Source organism: Typopeltis vanoorti, chromosome 13 (assembly GCF_054136105.1).
Source record: "Typopeltis vanoorti isolate ZY-2024b chromosome 13, IOZ_Tvanoo_1.0, whole genome shotgun sequence".
Taxonomy (NCBI): Eukaryota; Metazoa; Arthropoda; class Arachnida; order Uropygi; family Thelyphonidae; genus Typopeltis; species Typopeltis vanoorti.
The window spans coordinates 124,042,506-124,065,277 of record NC_143561.1 but is presented as its reverse complement, the minus strand read 5'-3'; the positions used below and the strand labels follow the sequence as shown (position 1 = coordinate 124,065,277).

Sequence of the window (22,772 nt, the reverse complement as noted above, 5' to 3'; positions counted from 1 at the left end):
AGATATTTTATGACATCCTGATCCAGTGAATTTTGTGCCACCTAGAAGTCGCTGTCGTGTTCGGCGAACCACCCTCGAACGATACTAGCAAAGTGGCATGGCGCATTATCCTGCTGAACACAGTTGTGCCATCTGGGAAGACAGTCACCACAAAGGAGCGTGCCTGCTCAACCACAATGGATTTGGGGGGGGGGTTGTAGCATTCATAGTATATGCGACAGATATCAGGGCTCCAGCAAAGCATTCCCCATTAACTAATTCACTAACCCCCCCCCCTTCCTGCCTGCCTGTTTCTACTGGACCATGATGATATCGAGGTGATTCCTCTCATCAGGTTTTAGTTTTGCCTAACCCTCCACCTATCGTCCTTATAGCATAGCTGGAAACGAGATTTATCTGAAAGTTGGACTTTTTTTTTTCTTCTCCGAGTGGATCAGTGACGTCTCTCAGATACAAACTGTAGATGTAAGTGTTGGTGATAAGGCGTGAGCATAGGTACCTTGATTAGGCACCTACTTTGGAGGCCATACAAGGGAGGATACATTGGGTTGTGGTCTGCTATGCACTGCCATTTGTTCCTAGGTTACATTTCATGGTCAGCAGTTTCCTTGTGTCTGTGGACAGGCGGAGGAACTTTCGTTCACCCCAAGTACCGATGAAGTGTGGACGTCCCTGCCCGGAGAATACTGTTCTGTCCAGTATCATTCTACTCTTGGAACATCTTAACTATAGTTAAGATGTTCCAAAAGTAAAACAGCCTGTAATATTGGCAAATTCTCGGATTCTGCAACATTTCAACTGGTAAAAGTTTTAGTAAGGAAATACCGTGAGTAGACATATTACTAACTATTAAAATAACGGAATTAACTCACGTCAATTATTCTTTATTCGTGGAATTTTCACCTGAGTATCACAGGCATCATCAGTACAGGACAAGGCTAATTAAACAATAACTGCTATATTCACAAATCGCCACCTAAGTAGTTAAGGTTAAATTTCCTAAATTTATTTAATTATTATTATTATTTATTTATATATATTTTTTAATTATTTAGTTATTTAATTATTAAATAATAGTTATTTAATTATTCAATTATAATAATTAATTTTTTAAAAAAAATATATATGTATACAATTATATGTTGGGAAAGATTTGCTGCTTTATAAAATACTATCTCCCACAAAGGGAAAGACGTAGACCATCGGATCTGTTTAGGTTAGGGGGAGTGAAGTAATGTTTCACATGTTTCTTTGTATAGCCGTTCCATTAGGAACCGACTTTTGTGAATGACTTTTGTCTTGTTCCACTTAACTCTATGTGACCCGTCAGAAAAATCTCCACTTTCCTAATGTCTCCAAAGGACAAGCTCCTACATCTCAGCTATCCAGGTGTCTACCAGATTCCCTACTCATGTGGATTATCATATTTCGGACAAATAGGAAGATCTGCTCAGGTCCGGTTAGAAGAACACCAGTCATATATCCAGTACCTTGAACTCAAAAAGTCTGTAATTGCAGAACATGACATCAACACCAGAGTGGAACAAGACAAAAGTCGGTTCCTAATGAAACGGCTATACAAAGAAAAATGGGAAACATTACTTCACTCCCCTAACCTAAACAGATCCGATGGTCTACGTCTTTCCCCCTTGTGGGAGATAGTACTTTATAAAGCAGCAAATCTTTCCTAACATATAATTGTATACACACATATATATATTAAAAATAATAATAATTATTATAATTGAATAATTATTATTTAATAATTAAAATAAAATAAAAAAATAAATAATAATAATTAAATAAATTTAGGAAATTTAACCTTAGCTACTTAGGTGGCGTTTTGTGAATATAACAGTAATTGTTTAATTAGCCTTTTACCTGTACTGATGATGATTGTGATACCCAGGTGAAAATTCTACGAATAAAGAATAATTGACGTGAGTTAATTCCGTTATTATAATAGTTAGTAATTTCAACCGGTATCGTACAATCATATATTTCTTGATGTCTGCCAGATGACGTTTTTCGCCCATGTCGATTAGCAACTTCCATACCTCCAGTATCGGGCATATTGGTACTGGCTTTCACCATGGGAGGAGTGCCATTTGGGTGGAATAACTTATTACAATAGAAGCTGGCGAGGGTGGTTATAATATTTTGACTGAACAGTGCAGTCTGCTATTCTGCCCAATGCATAAGTATGGTTCGTCATCTTCGCTTGTTGTATCGATGATGCAACAAGTTGGAAGCTTTAGTTGGAAGCATCCGGGTTAGAATTCCGTCTAGGACTGAAAGAACGAGAACTTTTATAAGAGCTTTTTGACTAAAGCTGTGTGCATGTGTGAAGGCCGTTCAAGAATACAATAACACACGTCATACACTGCCACGTAACGTTAGTTGTTTCGGCCGTAATTTCAAACAACAGTATATCCCCTCCTTCCAACCATTCAAATCTCTAGATTGTATTTTGTGATCAAGCTGATAGCTGCGCTCCTTAAGCTCACAGGGATATCTTTCTGTCGTTATCTTTTCCCGAACAGGTGATGTCAGCATTCTGTGGTCATGTAGTGGTAGTGACGTTGCTATGACGCAAACTCAGTGTTTCGCGGAGAAAGAACTTTCATTGGCCAATAAGTTGGCCTTACCTCAACAAGCTGGTTTATGAAGAGGATGTCGAGGTATCGTAGTTACGCCATAGTAAAACTGTGAATAAATATCTTTAAGATTTTTATTTTTCTTTACGATTCCTTCTAACTGTAGGTAGCGGCGGTGGAGTTATATTTCTTTGTTAAAAATATAGCACTAATTTCATCATTTCTCATTACGTTTTCTATTAATTGTGGGAATAGGCTCATATATTCCATTCTTAAAGAGTTAATATTACGTTAGTTTACTGCAATTTTGTATAATCATTGTGAATATTTTGTAAAATTTATTTGTTGTTTTGAGAACAGCCACTGACTCCATAGGTATAAGAACCCTCTTCTTCCGACATATGATCACATGTTTATTTTAAACAAGCCCATCAAAAGGAAGCGTCCTGCTTTTGAATTTTTGAAATCTGATCAGTATATATAATAATAATTTTATTAGAGATATGGTTTGTTCAGGTAATTTTTAATCGAATAAACATTAGAACAAATGCAGAATTGTTTTTATTTGGAAGATATTCTTTTTTATAATACTTATTTTGCAGCTCTAGGTGCAACTTGATAACTGTTGCTAAGTTTCATCTAGGAGTATAATAAATCTACATTTCTTTTCTAAACAAGAAACGAATGTTTGCGTGCGTGCGCGCACGCACACACGCACACACACACACACACACACACACACACACACACACACACACACACACACACACACACACACACACACACACACACACACACACACACACACACACACACACACACACACACACACACACACACACACACACACACACAAATTGAAATTTCTAATAGCACTTTGTGGGTATTAGAAATTATTATTATTATTATATTTATTTGTTTACTTTTTGACAACTTGACAGTCATAAACCTGAATGAAGAATTTTACTTTCATTAAAGCTGACACCGTATTACTTAAATCAAACCTGTTCCTTTGAAATTATTATGGAAGTACTAATGAAAGACATAAACAGTCAATATCCCAATCAGTCCTTTCATGTGGGGAAATCTCATAGCAAACAGTTGTGTAAATCTTTTGCAGCGTTTTATATAAACCTGCTGCATTTTTGGTTCGTCAGTTGCTAGTAATTTGCAAACAAAAATGTTACAAATGTTAATATATTTATTTTGACCCTGTCAACAGACCATCATCGTTTATCAAGCGCTTTGTAATAAAATAAGCTTTTGTAATCGACCTTTTTTTTTTATTATGGTTGCCTATTTCCTTGTAATTTGAAGTTATTTCCGAAAAGGAGCAGATTCTTTAATTTAATACACTATGTATACAGAATATTAAATAGTGTGCGTTTCGAATAGATTCTGATATACTCGAAAGTTTTCTTAAATCTTTAAGAAATCACTTTAAAAGACACTGCTTCATGTAGTTATTTTACTTGGTATAGTGTTCATTCCAGTAATGGTCTCTTAGCTTGTTTGTCTGTTAAGCAGAGTGAAATGTGGTCAGAAGATCAACACATTTTGCTAAAGCAAATTTTTTATTGCAAGTTGGCCTGCTGTCACAATGCTTAGATCAAGTTTAGCTTATTTAAAATACTGATCGCGGAGCGTGCACTCATGACTTAACCTTGACCAGCACAAGATTGCCGTCTTTTGTATGCCTAACTTAAACTTGAACTCAACTAATACGTATGTGCCTTATTATTTACTACTCTTAATTTATTGTTTACTCCTATTTAATACATGCGGAAACTACTGGAATGGATATACGTCCGGTAGATACAAATATTTATTCATTAAATATGAATAAAAATAAATTGGACTTTCACGGTACTGAGTAATATATCTTGTGAGGGTGCTCTTTGTTGTCACGGAAATAGCTTCACTAATCGTAGTGTTATTTACAGAGCACTGTGCTGTAGTTAAGAAACTATTCCATATATGAAAGCTACTCGTGGGCTGTGTGTACACGAACAACTGTTCATTTACTTAGTTGAGTGCATGTTGCTCATAGGCTCGATTTTTTAGATCTTAGATTTTTTTTTTTTTTTTTGAGTACTCTGAGCTACATTATTTCCGAGGAAATGACTGAGAGTTATAACGCAACAAACAGCTGAGTGATTTTATTTCGAGATCGTGAAATAGATTAATGTAAAAAGTGATGTCGATGCAGCGCCCGTCAATCGTCAGAGTGTTGATGTGAAGCATTTCTTAGTGAAACATAACACTGAAACATATACCAGGAAGGATTGATGCCAAGGATATCGATATCGATATATATATATATATATATATATATATATATATATATATATATATATATATATATATATATATATATATATAAAATTGCAGAGGTTTTATAAGCCTTCTCTATCGCGTGTAACAGACACAGGAAGGAAAATGTTTTATCAAAAAAAAGAAAAGAAAAAAAAAGAAAGGTATTAGTTGTAAAGCATTGGTATTCTAATAATCTAACTTCATAGTGGGTGGTGTGTCTTTGTTGAAATATCCAATTCAAGATCACAGCAGAAATCAACACATAAACGTTTTCTTCAAGTATTGTTCAGCATTATGGAAAATAATGCAATAGGATTCAAAACTGAAACCATTGAAGCCTGGATATATTAATGAAATTGATGCCAAGGATATCGATATGCGTGAAGCTGCTTGCAGTCTAATTATGAACTACGTTGGAATCTTTCTCTTTATTTGGTGCAAGGAGAAAACAAAACCAATTTTAATTAGTGGAGACTGACGATATCTATCACAATATGAGCATGTGTGAAATAATTACAATGAATTATTTAAGTACTCATATTTTTTTCCCCTGGGAAGTATTGATCACACTACATATCAGTGCATATTTTGAATGTGGTTTATTCCTTATATGGTGCAAGTACGAGAGGGCACCTTGAATCAACAGCTGGAGCACATCATTCTCTGCAGATTTCATTAATGTCTTAATAATGAATTTGTTAGCAAGAATCTAATCTACCAGAGGTCCATGTTAACACATGTGTATAATTCACTTTAGAAGATGAATATAACGGGAAGCACTTTCCTCCCTCAATGAGCTAGAAGTACTTTCCTGCGTAAAAGAACATAAATGTGGATTATTGCTCGATGGATGGCAAATAGTCTGGCGTATACAATATGCTGCAAATTTACTGCAGAGGAGTTTTGTGTACAGCCCTGAAGAGCATACCACAGCCTTCTTGAATCCAACAGCACGCACTTTACATATATACTTTAATAATATATTTTAGCCAGAGGATTTTTTTTCTATTCTTTAAAACAACCAAATTAGATGTTGACTGAAGAATTATGTTATATAATCATCACTTTTTCTCAGTTTATTTTATAGTTTCTTAATTACTAAATAAGTTTGGTTAAAAACTTCATGATTCAGCTTCCAGCTTGAATGAGGTAATTTATTTTTAACTGACAAATAACTAAAGTTAGTGGTACAGAATTCACTGTTATTTGGAACAGATTGTCATCCATCGAGAGACTGCGAAACATAGAACAATATGAGTGGTTTGAGAAAGAAAGAAAGAAATTACAACACTGTTTTGATGTAATTTCAATTGAATATGTATGCTACTTTGCCTCTTTTGAAAATGTATACTGTATACGGATTTATTTTATCTATTTATTTGTTTTGGTAATAAATATTGTTATTAATAAATGTCTGTTAAATGGGTTCATATCATGAACGAATCCTCGTAATTTTTTTTTTTTTTTTTGTCTACACACGGAAGCACTGATATGCTTATAGATCTTGTGACCTTTCGTATATGAGTTAAAAGTAAAAGCTTTTGTAAGCTTTTATAATGTTATAACATTGTGGCCGATCGAGAATGACGCACAAGTGGGGCCGTTATGGAGCACGTAGAACTACAAACTCCTGATACCGAAAGATGTGAGATGAAGCACAACGTGTTCTGTTGAACTTTTCTCGGAGCGGACTGTTAAAGAGTGGCAGCAAGCAGGGAGAGGTTATCCCACATAATAACTTATACGAAGATTTTTTAGAGAAATAAGAGTTTCTTTAAGTTTAACTGCATGTTATAATTTTTGGGAAATACTAAGGGAAGGTAGAAGGGAAAAAGAGGAGTATTTAATCTGGGTACATTCGAAGATGGAGAATGCAAATAAATGGCGTATAGTTCCTGCTTGTGTTTTGATTGACGTTGAGAATAGTAGCGAAACTGCAGATGCAAAACTCTCAGATGAACAGTATCTATGGTAGTATCTATCCGAAGAAAAGGCGCATAGTAGCAACTAACTATTCACAGATATTTTTAAAGCGAACTATATCATCAGGAATATACATACTCATCTTTGAAAATTCCATACTTTTCTAATCTTATTTACCAACTACTGATAATTCAAAGTTAAACTCAAACTCACCGCAAAACCTTTCTTTGTTCTCATCCATTATTCTTTCTACCATTATTATTTGGCAAAGATTTTCCTTCTACGCATTTACTATAAATTTTACTCAACAAATACTCCACTTTTCTGTGGACTTGACTCGGTAATGATGAATTCTGATGTACGGAATTTTTGACAATTTTTACAGAAGGTATTCCACATCACATATTCCTTGAATATGAATCTAAGTTAAATCTAACATTACCTATTTTTTTCAGTTGCAGATTTTCTTATAGATTACTGCAGAGCAGCTAAGGGTAAGTACTGACAAATGTCACTAAACATAGTCTTGAAATTCTCTTCAATCTCACATGCATGTTTCATTACCGAGATAAACGAACAAAATCATGAAGATAAATAAATGCCCTTAATTGTTGAGCATGTGGAAAAGATAGAGCAGACTAACCAGTCGGGAGAAATCGTGCCACACATCCATGCATCACAGTGTACTGTGCAAACACACTAAGATCCCGTACGTAATATATAGCAAGTTTATCTTTGTCTTATCTTACTGTAATAAAAGATGGACATGATAAAGACAATTATAATGATGATTAATATGGACACTGTAATATATGTTCGCGTATGCTTTGCCAGTGGTCTTCTATCTAAAATTTAAAAAAAAAAAAAAGTAATGTTAGCTTTAAGTTAAAGGCAGTGTTTCCCAAACTTTCATATCGAATAAGACACTATATCCTCTGGGTATGTGTATTGTTGATGTGTATTTATAAAATACTATAAAATATTTTAAAATCACTAAAAAATCAGATGCAAGAAAGCAGTTTATAAAAAAAAGTCCTTAATTTTAATAACACCGGAGTATTCCCCCTCCCTCTCCCCTCAGGTGAAGGCAGTTTGGAGAAACGATAATATTATTTCATTCAAATAAGAAGAATTATAAGATATTTATTTGTTTTTTTAACATTTTTGTTATAATAAATCACAAACACGTGAAACAAAATCCAATGTACGTACATAGAAGAAACAAAAAAAAATATCAAATTTAAATTTTCAGTAATAAAAAAAGTTTAACTGTTTCTGTTGGGAAGGAGTTAGTTTGGTGATACCTATATTTGTTATTTTTGACGTTGATGGGCTCTACGTCAAGACTTGTGACATGAACGCGCGATTAAACATGTATTGATGCAAGCACGGGAAGTAAAAGAATCGCTGATTAGGATACGAACAATTACGAGAGTTGGTGCTGACCGCATGGTTCGAACTATTTGAATTGAAACTTTTAATGCAAATAATTCGAACAACTCGATTGGCTATCGTGCAGCAGCCAGACGCGACCCTAACTTGTCAGTCGATACATGGAAAGAAATACATTTTGTTTAAAACTTCCTTTAGATTTTTTAGTTATTTGAATATTAATTATATAATAGGCTTGCACTTATCTGTGATAATACGTCGACAAAATATAAAAATAAAAAAAAGTAATCCTTTTTTTAAGAAGTGTCTCGTATCCCCTGAAGATTTTTCTTGTATATCTTGGGTGCACTTACTACACTTTGGGAAACACTGAGTTAAGGTATCTGAAGTAGCTAAAAATATGTTCTACGAAACAGTGGCATGAGTAACTGCTCCTCCAGAAATTCTGTGCTTGAATACCTCCATCAGTATTTACTAACCGTGAAGAATATTAAAAACGTTTAATGTCAATCTTATAGGTATTCTTTGCTTTTTGTGCGCTATAAGGTCGAATTTAGTATGTAAGCTTTTAATTCCTGCTTGCTGCAGGAACTAAAAAAAATCTCTATCCATAATTTTACTGGATTTACCTTGAATTGCTCATCATGTATGTTAACAAATATGACATAACCCAATGTGTTATCAGTTGATGCTTACTGAATTCTCGATATATAGCTGATAGTAAGATGCCGTACCCTTCGGAACATGACCTGTCAAGTTCATACATAAGCGGAAAAAAAATTTTTTTTCTTGTTTTTAGTCACTGTTTTCGCGTTTCATATCAACTGTTATACAATATCAACATCTCTCACAAACCTCTTTCAACTTCCTGTTCACAAGCAGATGTTCTTTATTTCATTATACTTGAAGCTATACGATACACGCGCGTGAAATAAGTGAACGTACAGGTTGGTATGGTACAAATTTGAACAAACTTACTACATTCATCCATTCCTTTATCATATAATTGACGTTGTTGAGGGGATAGTGGATGTAGATGAAAAATCATTATGTAAAGTAAAACTTGTATGTGCAGGCCAGGCATAGGGTGATAGGTGTACTATAGAGTATAAAAGTGAATTTTTAAATTTCATATTGCTTTTTTTTTTTTTTTTTTCAGAAAGGTAACTGGAACGCAGTTGTAAATTTATAGATGCTATGTGTGAACTAATAACTAGTATAACTAAAGTACTTACATTAATTAATTATACCTAGTTGTTTGTTATATAAGAAGATAAATCGAAATAAATGACTTTGTGAACATTTTTTTTTTTTTTAAACATACAGTGGTGTTATGAACATTTCAGGATATACAAATAAAAGATGAATCCTTAAAGGCTTCAGATTTTTTTTCCCTGACAGATTGTGGCATCGCATTGGTTGTTATAGCATTCGGAAGGAGGCGTCTTTTATTGTTTGTCAAAGGTATAATTTTTGTGGTCCCAAATTGATACACTAGGAAACCGTTATTGACGCAGATCCATTTCCTATATATGAAAAGAAACGTTTGTGGTGCCAGAATAAATTGAAAGTAATGCCTAGAGATCGCAATCATATTTTGATATTGCCATCAAAAAAAAAAAAAAGAAAGGTACGCATTTGGTGTGTTTAAAATGCTTCAGGTTTTTGATAACATTTAGCCACACACAAAAACTGCGCAGCAGTTCTACGTTGGATGTCTTCATGACGAAAAAGCGCAGAATTCCTTCCAAATTAATCTGTAAAATGTTTGTTTCAAGTGAATCCTGTAACTGTACTGAATATGAAACTCGATTCAAGAATAATTAAAATTACTGGAGTGGAAATTAAAAAAAGTTCATTTTACCTGAAAAATGTGTACCGTCAAATGTTGGAAATAAGGGATTTTTCACTTGAAGTGTTGCGTTGGGGTTAATAAAAATTGCGAAAAGTTTACGGCGCCAGTCGAGAATGCAATTATTAGTCCTGAATAATAGTAAATTTATTTTTAGACAGAAAATTCCTTTTAATTCGCATTCAGATAAATAAGACAGCTGAATTTCTCTCCCTAGGAATATTTTAAACGGTTTTTTTTAGGAACAAAACGAGAATCCACAAAGTTATTCTTCTGACAGATCATTCTCAAAACATTTTAGATAAATAAATAAAATAATAATAATAAACACAAGATCCTGTAATTTTTTTTTTAATTGACAGTTCGATATATCTCACAAATGGATAGAATATTTGAACACAAACACAGGACAACGCGCCTTAGACTTAAAACCAAAAATGCAATGAGAAGATGTCCACAAGGCAGGGAATGTTCATCCCTCCATTTACGATCATTCCTATTGAAACAAACCTAGTGTGAAGTGTAAGCATTGGAGACAAAATATTTTCTAATAAATAAATTAAAGAATGTAAATTTATTTCTGGACAAAAATATCGTGTCGGTGTTATAAAATAAGTCACCTTCGCCGGGTTCATGTCCCACAAACGCAATATGAGGAAGCATGATCATTATCAAATTCCTGATAAGTACCCTCAGGAGGGTGTACATGATAATGATGATAGTACTACATGAAAAAGTTACACCATTATTAACTTCTGATCAACAATTTCCTTCCAAATTAATCCGTTATATGTCAAGATTACAACATTATCAGGTCTTATATTTCTGTCTTTTAAAGAGATTTTTACTGTATCATTCCATTTGCATCTTGGTCTTCCTCTGGGTCGTTTTTCTGCCAACCTAGCAAAGAACATTTATTTAATCTTTCCTCTTCCATTCTGTTTAAGTGACCACATCACATGAGATGAGCTCTGCTAACACATTCCTGAATGGTAATAATGTCAAGTTTCTAATATCTTCATTTTTAATATGATTCTGTCATTTGTTCGCTCTCCTAATCTTTCTCAGGACTCTCATACTGCGTGTTTGATCCCAGTTTTTGATCAAGAGTTTTATTTCTAACCCAGCTCTGAGATCCATAAGTTAAAATTGGTTTGAACACTGTCTTGTATACAGCTAGTTTAGTATTTTGACTAATCTCTCTCTCTCTCTCTTATTCAATATAAATTTATGCAGTTGACTTCCTATCATACCAGCTTTCTAATTTTTGTCTGTTTCCAAATTTAATTTGCCATTTTTACTAAATATTGTGCTTAAATAACTGAAATGTTTTACTTCTTCTATAGGTTCTCCATTCAGGATGCAGTTGATGTTTTTAATATTTCTGCCTATTTTCACTGTCTTTGTCTTTTTATTGCTGATTTTCATACCAAATTTATTACAACATTTATTTAATTTAATCAAGGAATCTTGCAGACTTGTACTGGATTTATTCAGAAGTACAGAATTATTTTCATAAAGAGCTAAGATGAGCATCAATTTTGACATCAGATTTAATACTACTTTCCTTCATAATGTGATTCATATAGATAATGAATAACAGAGGGGATAATGTGCACCCTTGTTGCACACCTGATTTTACCTCAAACCATTTCCCTGTACCTCCTTTGATTCTAACTGCTGACTTACAGCTTAAATAGAGACTACGTACACCACTAAATAAGTCACCTTCGCCCGTTCATATCTCTGAAACGCAATATGAAGGATCACTAGATTCATATTGTAGCACTCTCGAGTACATTACATTAGAGAAAAAAACAAAACGCAAATGCTTGATCCGTTTATTTTTATTATTAAATTAAGGAATCTTTACATTAACATTGATATTGAAGCTGTAAATGGGTGGATAGCCAGATTATTTTTTGAATTTTCTGTATTGTATTGTAATGATTGCAAAGAATGAGAATGAAATATGTAAGCGGCGTGATCCAGTTCCAGTGTAAACAACTTTCCCTATTGCTAACATAAATGAACAAACATGGAGATTGATTAGAAGAAAATTGGTTTAAAAGGAGTTCATGATGGTGAAAAGTGCAACTACTATTATCGGATGAGAATTCATCCCGTAGCATTCCTCAAAAAAAAAGTGATGGCTGTCTCATTTTTGAGCAGCGCTACGGGATGAATTCTCATCTCTTCTATCCTAGTGCAGATTGAGATTCTCATGGATGGTGATTCTCCATTTTTCGCTGTCTTGTACAAGATCTCATCTTCTTGTTAGAGACCTTGCAGCTTGTTTGATTGATCTGTAACAATTTTAATGGCTGTCTTCCTTTTGGTCATGATTCCCTTCATATATAGCTATCCTGCACGTGATGCACTAGTCTCCCTCGATGCATTATAATTATATGACCGAAAACCATTTCATCTGTTGTTGTTTAATATTATCCATAATTGAGTGTGATCTGTCAAGTTCTAGTTGTTTTGAATTCTATCCACTGCAGTTTATTAGTTTTTCGGAGCATTTCATTTCACAGGCTAGTAATTTTCATTCAGCGTCTTTTCTAATTGTCCATGTTTCAGCACCATGAAGAGTAGTAGATATAATAATAATCAGTCATGAGACTAATTTCAAGTGGTTATATACTTTATCATATTTTCTGTAATTGTTGTCCATTCTATTGCCATTCTGTGTTTAAGTTTTGCTATATCATTTAAATCAGATATGATCAGCGACTTAAGTCATTCTTTCTTCCCCTCTTCATTATTTTTGTTTTGTTGATGTTAATGGATTATTCTATTTTTCATACGTTTATTGTAATTTTGCTGCCTAATAGTCTAGATTAAGTTTAGTATCTGCACTTATGACAGTATCATCTGCGGTATACATATCACTCATATAAAATATATGAGTGATATGCATACCACTTATCAATATTCATTTCTTTCCCGCTATTGCATTATTAATAAGCTCTTCAAAGAAGTTACAAAGTAGGAATGGCAATGGACACTTTGCATTACTCCTCTCTTCATATTGAATTGTTGTATACTGATATTTTTTGTACTGCATCATAGTTTTGGTGTCCTGATAATATACTGTTAGTGTTTTAAATATTTCATAATATGTCTTTATTTTATATTATGAAATATTTAAAACACTAACAGTATATTATCATGAAATTTAGAATAAAGTTATTCCAGTAACAGAACTCAAGAAAAAAAAAATTACCGACCAAAAAACCAAAACACTCACCCTAGTGAGAAAATAGTCTGGATAAAAGATCGATGTCTTTTATGCAGACTGTTTCCTCACTAGGGTGAATGTTCTGGTTTTTTTGGTCGGTAATTTTACCGTTCTCGTGAACTGATGTTATTTTTCCAGTTAGCCAATCATTCATTACCACACCAGAATAAAAGATCTTTGATAGAATAATATTCTTTGGAGGTTTAACCATTCATGTTTAAACAGCTCTGAAGAGATATTGTTAATTTCTGGTGTTTTATTAAGCTTCATTTCGTTAATTGCTGAATTTACTTCTACATATAAGTAGTGAGTGGAGTAGTGAGACGAAGAGTTGTAGAGTTGATGCTCTCCCTTGATGAGTCTTTGGACTCCCTGGAGGTGTGATATAATAATAATAATAATAATAATAATAATAATAATAATAATATCCGTGTTTTTTGTTTAATCTCTGGAGAGATTGCGAAAGATATGATCTCTCTCTCTCTCGAAACATTGCCTGAAAAAAAAGTTACACAAGATATTTTCTACTTGTTTTATGTCACATATCAGTAATGGACCATTGGTTTTGCGTATATACTGGCATAAGTTTAACATATAAGCTAAATCTCCTTTAAACAGGCAGAGGCTTTGCACTTTAATTTTCAGATTTGTAAAAAATATAAATCAAATGCGAGTTTAAATGATTAAACAAGCTTTCAAGATGAGATTGGAAGGAAGACAGCCTGGACAAACACAAAGGCAACGTTGGAAGGATCAAGACACTGTGAGAATCAAGCAAAGAAAGATCTGGTTGAGATGGGGAATCTTAGATTGAAATGGAAGAGCTCAGGACAGAAAAGAATGGAAATATATGTTAGCCAATATAAGAGGAGGGGAGAAACGATGCGCAGTTCAGTTTCAGTAATGAAAGATTTGAATGGAAGAGCTCAGGACAGAAAAGAGTTGAAGGATGTGTTACGTTCAGCCAACAATATTAGAAGTTGGAGTAGTTGAAAAGAAGAAGAGAAAGGGGGGGGGAAGCGATGCACAGTTCAGTTTCAGTAATGAATGCGTGGAACTGAACTGTGCATCGCTTCCCCCCCCCCCCTTTCTCTTCTTCTTTTCAACTACTCCAACTTCTAATATTGTTGGCTGAACGTAACACATCCTTCAACTCTTTTCTGTCCTGAGCTCTTCGGGAGTGTGAGGTACTTACAATTTGGAAATCACCATGGTACAGTATTGTAATTCTGTATTCTTAGTTTGAACTGGAGGAACAGCTGAAACAGAAAAGAGTGGAAGAAGATATAACCTTCAACGGAGAATCTTAGAGGTTCGAAAATCTAGAAATAAAAACAAATGTGAATAAAAACAATCCAGTTTTAGAAATGAATGTTTGTTTTTCAGATATAGTCATCCTGAAATAGCGAAAGTACCCTCCTTGGAAAGTGTGAAGAGAAGAGAACTTACAATTTTGAAATCATCATGGTACAATTTTATAATTCTGTATTAAGATTTCATTCAAATTTTTCTGAATATAAATACAAAAGAGGGTCCAGTGGCAAAAACACTCTGCTTCCCTTATAAAAGCCTGGCATTTGTCAAACCTTAATTTATAGAAAACAAATGCAAAATTACTTTCAATTTAACAATTAAAAAAAAAAAAAGTCATCCTCCCTTTTACCGCATGCATACCTCCAAAATATTTGTTAACTTTAAGCCCTTGTTGAGTTGTTTGGCAACTAGGTCGCTTTACTTGGAATTGCAACCGAAGCAGCAGCTAAGACTATAGGGGAATTGTATTATGCCTCTTACTTTTTTGTTATCTGACTGATTTGTGTATTTTGCACGGTAAAAAGCCGAATTTCTAAAAAGAAATAGCAGACACTATCATAATAAGACCAATTAACTGACCTTCAGTTGAAAAGTCTTTATAAAGATTCCTCGTGTTCTAAACGGATCTTGCCAACAAGAGAGTAATACGCTGTGCTAGTGCAGAAAATCGAAGTACAGTACTGCTTAGCTTGCAGTTGGAGACTTTCCATTTGTAGGTAATCTAAAACTAGAATAATTACACTAAATGATTCGGTTGGTTAAACATTTCTATTATGAAAAAGCGATGACTGATAGTTTTGGTTCACCTTGCCTATTTTGCAGAAAACACGTAGGTTTCCCAACGGCAATCTCTTTCACCTTCCTATGAGACCTGACTTTTTGTTGAAAAGTCGGTATAAAGATTTTTAACAGCCTTGACGAGAATTTGGTTCAAATTGACTGCTGGCAGAGTATTTGGTATCGTTCATAGTTCACTCAAGGATGCCAAACTTTTAGAAGTAGTCCAGCTTCGAAAATTCCAGGCTTACGCACCGCAGGAACAGCATTGACCCTAGTCTGTTTACTAATTTGAACAAATGTAAAATACAAGTCAAATCTTCTAGAATACTCGCAAGTCGACTATAGTAGCCGCATTCGCACAGTTGGGACTGATATGATATTGCTGCAAGATTAATAAACGACAAAAACTGCGTCTGTCCGAGTCCTATACAATAATTGCATAGTTTAGCAGGCCCTGCACAATTATTTGTGAATGCTTCGCAATGATTATTTGCAATTGTCTAGATTGTTATATAGCGGTGAAATGTTGAGTTCCAGAACTCACTATTTTCATTGAAAAACAACAACAAAAAATAAAATAAAATAAAAACTGTTGCGTTGTTACAATATTTCAGAACAGCGTACAGTTGTTAAGTATGTCAACATACTAGCATTAACATACCGTTGTATGAAATTGATGAAAGGATGAAAACATCTTTTAAACTGATAGCTTCACATTAACAGTGCGTGTCTATAATAAATAATAATTATAATAAAATTGATCAACCAAATGTGTTCATCTACCACGATCCCTTACAAAGTTTATTGTCTATTTGGTTTCATTCACAATAAATCACCTAGCATCTCTGATTATTCGTTCACTTCTAATATTTATTTACGTAGAATTAACCAAATGACTATGCTTTCGTCCCTCTTTCTATCATATATATTTATTTGGCTTCAATAATTCTGCGAGTTTTTTGTTTCTTTGGGAATATGAACGCCATCAGGTTAATTGCGCAAATGTAGGATTTGAGCGGCGTGTGTGCAGTTGCGATTTGTAAATCCACGAATGCTCCCGTTTATTTGCAGTGCTTTTGCTAGCGCTAGAGTAATATTATCAGTTTCCATTAAATATTGGTACTCTTTTTAGAAGAAGGACAATATATCATAATTATAATACTAAAATCATTGCGACATACATTGATTTTCCCAACTATACTAGATGTGTTGGCAGAAGCAAAAATGTTGATAGAGGGGAAAAAATATATATAACGGAGTCTCTGTAACTCAGCCAGTCTAGACCAGTGTTTCCCAATGTGGGAAAACAGGGGGACAATTTGAATATTTTGGGGGGCAATTAGAAAATGACGTTGCATTCGTCACCTCATCACCGATATACTCAAAAAAACTCACCATTGTTGGCGATAAATTGTCGATGTTGCAACCCTGACTTTCAGAGAAAAAAAGCTGACATCACTAGTACAGCAGTCAATATAAATACATCATATTAGTATTTATAAAATGATGAGTCTATTAGAAATTATTTAACATAAAAGGAACAATGGCATGGTTTTCTGACGAAACAGAAACGAAATTCAACTAGTTTTGCAAAAAAAAAAAAAATAGTGTTGCCCTTCCCGTCGTCATATTTAGTTGAATGTGGCTTTAGGGCTGTAAATGACTTTCTACTTAAAAAAAAAAAAAAATCATCTGGATATCACAAACCATGGGGATTTGAGATTGAAAATGACTAAATATAAATGTTTAAGTACTAAATATAAATATTTGAGGTACTAAATATAATACCTAAAATATAAACTCTTTGCAGCAGACATCAAGCTCAAGGATCGCATTAACTTGGATTTTATTTTTTCGAGTTCAGTTCGATTTATGTTTTATAATATACAGAGGAGGCATCAAAATCTTCGCGGCGTTGAGATGGTGCATGATCCAAAAAACGTTGGGAAACACTGGTATAGACGAAGTCCTTTGGTCGGAAAGACCTGGATTCGATTCCTGTCAGTGACGCGAGGAACCTTTATCTGGTCTTTCGACTAAAGGTGAGTTAACCAGTCTCATAGAGGTGGTTTTATCCCCCCCCCCCGGTAACTCGGGTTTTTCATCCCTCAAAACAGGCAAACCTATCTCGTGAATACATACGGCTACAGTCATAAAACATACCACTGCAAGGAATGCACAGGAAACCACCTTGCTCATAATCATCTCCCTAATATGGTAGCATACATACAGCTACTCTCACCAGCCGTATGGCTGAGGGAATAGAATATGTAAAACACTTTTTAACGCTGACATTTCGCACATTATTTCAAACTCAGCATACTTACCAGAAGATTAAACATGAAACACAGTGACGTTAGTTTAACATGCTCTCCTACTGCAAAGCGAAAAACTTGAACTTTTTTTGCAACTTAGGTAGCAATTCGATAATAAAATTATTAAGTGCACTTTTATGAATGTCTACTTCAGTTTTAAAATTAGATATGAAAATAATACTCATGCTTTTTTTTTTCTATTTCCCGGATCACTTACTATAATCCAGTATTATCATATCTGTGAATATTTTGAGTTATTTGTATTAAATTTAGAAGAAATTATTTGCAGTTTTGTTCTGCTTAATGAATACATATTGACGTACAGAATCAGATAAAAGTTTATAATAACATTCATTTGAGTAATCAAAGATTAATTTATGTTGCAACCCAAGAATTTTAAAAAAAAAAAAATCATTACTCACGATGTTGGGCGAAGCTAATCACTCTTTCTGCTGTGACGTGAAAGTCGTCCTCTTCTCCATACTGAGGTCCCGGCACAAACGGTTCGATAGGTGTGTCCCCTTGCATGCCGTACCGGTCCAACAGGTGATGTAAAGGAGGGATTTTAGGAAGCACTCTACCAGTTGCGTTGGGCATTTGTTTCAGCTCTAACTGGCTTAATATTCTTTCTTTAATAGCTTGCAATAACGTTGCTCGTGTCTGATGCGTGCACATTGTGCATTTCTTCTTTGCCTGTACTTCGAGTTCTACATCAGCGATACCATGAAGAGTGAAATTCCTATTTTTGTCAGTGTCTAGCTTTGTCTCATGCATAGTGGCTGAAGACTCGGGAGTGGAATGTTTTTTATCCCATTGGTTTACAAGTTCTTTAAGAGCATCTTCGAATTGGTCTTCAGTTTTTGCTGAAGTAAGTGTACATAAACAAAGAAATATTAGCAGCGAGATTGAATTGCAGAAGTTAGTGGATGTGCTCATAATGACACGTGCGTAAAAAAAAGGGGAGGCTCTGAACTAATCAGCAAAAACCAATGCTTATCTTGTCTTTCTGCTGCGAAGAGAAATGGCTCTATCCTTCTCATTTTATAGTCCTCAAAAGAGCTTTGAGACTAGGGACACGCCCCTCACCCCCTAGTGATTGGTAGAGTGGATGAAGTCTGCCCGGGATTTCTGTGCCACTGTTGCTATGTGACCCCTCCTTTGCAGCAGTAAACCAATCGCACAGCTGCTAACATATCTACAACCACATCATGAAAAGCAATACAGAGCGTGCAGTGGTATACGGGAACTTTCATAAAACGCCATATGCCCGTTGCATGAACTAACAAGTATGTTCAGAGAAACTAATTACTTCTGAAAAGCTGATTTTGTTGTATGACTAATAATTGTATTAAATTGTAGTAATTGTATTAAATGACTATATATATATATATATATATATATATATATATCACGACACTATATTCTTAAGATTTTATAAATTTTTATACTGAGGTGTGTGTTGTCTGCGTATGCCTATATACAATATATGTACATAAGGAGAACTTTAGGCCTAATAACAAAGGAAAGTTTATCAAAAATGTCATATTATTATTATTATTATTACCTTTTGTGCTCCCCACAGAGTAAAGTTGATCTTAAAGTTCCATTTTTTTTCTTCTTTTATGTAAAATCAGTTTCTGTAGAATCTTCCATTTGACGAATTCCATCGTAGTCAAAAACTGATTGAAATATTCCTTCAAGCACTCGCTGCTGTTACTTTAGTGTAATAAACAGTGAATTATTCTTTTTTTTCAAAAAAACAACAACAACAACGTTTGCTAGATTTTTTCAGTATTATTTTTAACTTCTTGAAATTTTAAGTAAAGCATTTTGTAAAATAATTCATTAGCAATTAAAGCAGCACATTAAATAATGTATTTATTTTTGCTCTGATTCAAATATCATTCCTATTCATTTGCTGGCCTAGCTGATTGGTTGAACTGATTAGATATGGTTGAGGTGTGTGAGGTTTGTTTACGCAAGAGAAATATTAGTTAACGGAGGGGAGGAAAAAATCTGCAACCTGCTTATGGCACCTGCTAATTCATCATAGAGTTGAAAAGCCCTTTTAAAAGTTTTTCTTTTACTGAAATGAGAATAGAAATAATAATAACAATAAAAAATGCAATCAGCCTGTTTCAGATATAATTGACACCCAGTAACAAATCGTAGTATCATATTGATTCATGTGAAAGTATGCGCACTTGGCGAGGTAGAGATTTGTGACGTTAGCAGTTGTATTTGATCAGCTTCTCTACTTATAAGCTTAGACAGAGAGTAGTGGCAACTTTTCGAATATCCAGAATAATATGAAAATAAAATAGTGTTGAAAGTTGAATTGTGTTTTAGCTTGAAACAAAAAAGTAAACTAAAAGTTGTTATTAAGTAAAACGCAATACATTCGCTTTGCTTCTTCACATAATGCCGGAGTTTTATTTATTTTTATAACTCGGTTACTCTCGAATCTTTCACACAACCAATGTCTTCCGCTCTCTTCCGATAAGGCATCACATCAACGCCTCTGGTTCTTCTGTGAGTGAACTGAGCCGTATTTAGACACAATTTGCATCTGCCGAAATATTTATGCTTACAAGTTTACATAAATGATGTGGAGATTATTAGGCCACCTGGATGTAAGACTGTATTAGTACCCCTGTACAGCAAATAACGAACAAACACTAGAATGACCTTTCTGGTGTTGTACGAAAATAATCACGTAATATGATAGTGATTCGATATGCAAGCATGCAAATTTTATTAACTCGTTGCACTCTTACTTAACTCTAACCGTTGGCAAAGCTGTGGGAGACAGCTTTGCCAACGGTTTCGCAGCAAAAAAATGTAATAAATAAGTTGTCAGAATTCTTCGCTGTTTCAAATATAATCGAAACTCTAGTAATCATAATAACATATTCATTCATATAAAAGGCTGCTTGTGCCTTTCATAAGTTAATGAAAGTTGATAAGTTAATGATGTCAGAATACAAAGAACAGCAAAATTCTTACAACTTATTTATTATTTTTAATATTAGTCTACATCAGTGGTAAGCATCGAATAGTGTCACTCTTTACTCTAAAGGACAACTCTTATGCAAAACCAAAAAGCAGCTATTTCGCGTCAAAAAATGATTATATTTATTAATTATGAAAAACTTTCCTTTATTTAATCATGTTAGGCGTTTCGCCATGTTAAAATCACAACACAGCAAACAACAATAGTACGCCAAACACTGAAGATACAAGATACTTGCTACAGTGAACCCGATGTTGTACGAAATGCGTATATGATTAATGCGTACAAGATTAAATTAGAATGATGTAGGCATCGAAAACGTAATAATTCAGTAATTATGAAAATAACAATTGAAAATTGCATTCTTCTGAATTTTATTATTCTAAATATTAATCAACCCATGAATGTTTTTCTCAGATAAATAATGGTTTACTTCTTATTGAGTGACAATGGGATGTTAAAAATTAGCGTACGTGCAGTTTGCATGGTTGGTTAGCCGAGTAGTTAGTGTATCTACTCTTTAACCAACAGACTACAGGCCTGGATGTTTTGGGAATGGTTTTAATTTGGAGATGAATTTCATTGCTCGGTGTAAGACCTTGCTTAATGGAGGCCTGAAGTGTCTTGAACGAGTAGTTTCATGTTTGGTCTCTACACTAGGATTTTCGAAGTATTTAGCCCGCAAACGGTACCCCCCCCCCCCACACACACATTCATATATTCATTATTGGACTCCTGGGCTTAATATATATAGTTGCTTGTGTTTGTTGTTTATGCTTCCTTGAGAAATTCACCCTTGCGGAATTAAAATGAAAGGAGATTTATTGCATGAGTCTCTTTTTTTTTAATTCAGCCATTTTCACCCAAATTTGGACCATTTCTTATTGTTCTTTCCTTATCATTTCATCTGAATTGGAACAGTAACAGCAGAGGAGGGTCGTAAAGGAAAGGGAAAAGTACAGGTCACATCATTTAACCGATTTCAGCAATCTATTCCTCGACTATTAATAGCTCATATCTCATCCAGAATTCGATGTCATATGCGCTGTAGAAATGTATTGTGGGTATGACAAGATATATAACAAGTATGGAACATTTTCAAACCACTTTAGGCCTCCAATAAGCACGGAGGAAGTCTCACTCTTGGAGTATAAAATGCATCTACTACCTAAAGACATTCTCAAACATTCATGCCTGCAGGTTGGTTTGAATCGCTGTCCGATCGGCCAACGAGTACACTATATTTGGCGATATTATCGTGTTAATTGCTCAGAATGTGAATTATCCTCTGAAATTCGAACAATGCCATTATGGTAGCAACTTCAGTACTACTATTTATTTTTATTTTTTTTAAAATAATGCCATCAAGATAATAAAAGTAAGGTAAACACTACCCCACTTTTAAATTAAGCTAAATTAAAATAACTTTTACTTCTTCTTCAGTACTTAGTTAACTTTTTGACGTGTGAGTCATTTTTTATGAAATTCAGTATACACATATCCAGACTGCTGAAGAAAAAGGCAATCCTCTTATTGTTATATATCTATCTTTAACAGCTCCAAAAATATTATTATTATTATTTTTTGTTTGTTTTGTGTTGCATTTTTGGTTCTCAGTGAATTTTTCACCAAATCCGCCTTTTTTGAATTCATTACTGGGCTCCCAAGCTTTGTAACCCTCAGCTCATCAATGATACAAATGTACAGTTTTGACCAAATATTCCAAAACCTGAATATTGTGATTTTTCATCTATACAATTTTATTTATTAAGCTTTATTTCAATGTCTTCATTCAGTAGATTTCTGGTAATTCTTCATGTAATTCTTGATCTACCAAGCCTTGAAATGCTATAGGTTTACGACTTTTCGCAATGTCATTAAAAAAAAAAAATCTGTATTAAAGCATATCTCACTTGGATAATACAGCTGTTTTTTCTTCTGATTTTTTTCTTTTTTTTAGTTTGCAGTAGGGATTCCCTTGAGCGTATTTTAATCCTGTCAAATGAATAAGCTGTTGTCTGTTTTC

At 34.0% G+C, this 22,772-nt stretch overlaps 1 protein-coding gene across 1 annotated transcript in view; it reads right to left on the bottom strand.

The window, feature by feature from the left end:
- The window catches only part of LOC150100513 (growth/differentiation factor 8-like), a 101,486-nt gene extending 82,812 nt beyond the window's left edge, over nucleotides 1-18,674 (bottom strand). The window contains exon 1 of the mRNA XM_090402818.1: nucleotides 18,156-18,674. Coding sequence (XP_090258944.1) covers nucleotides 18,156-18,669 — 514 coding nt within the window. The 5' untranslated portion in view covers nucleotides 18,670-18,674. The remainder of the gene's footprint in view (nucleotides 1-18,155) is intronic.
- Between the last annotated feature and the right edge of the window lie 4,098 nt (nucleotides 18,675-22,772).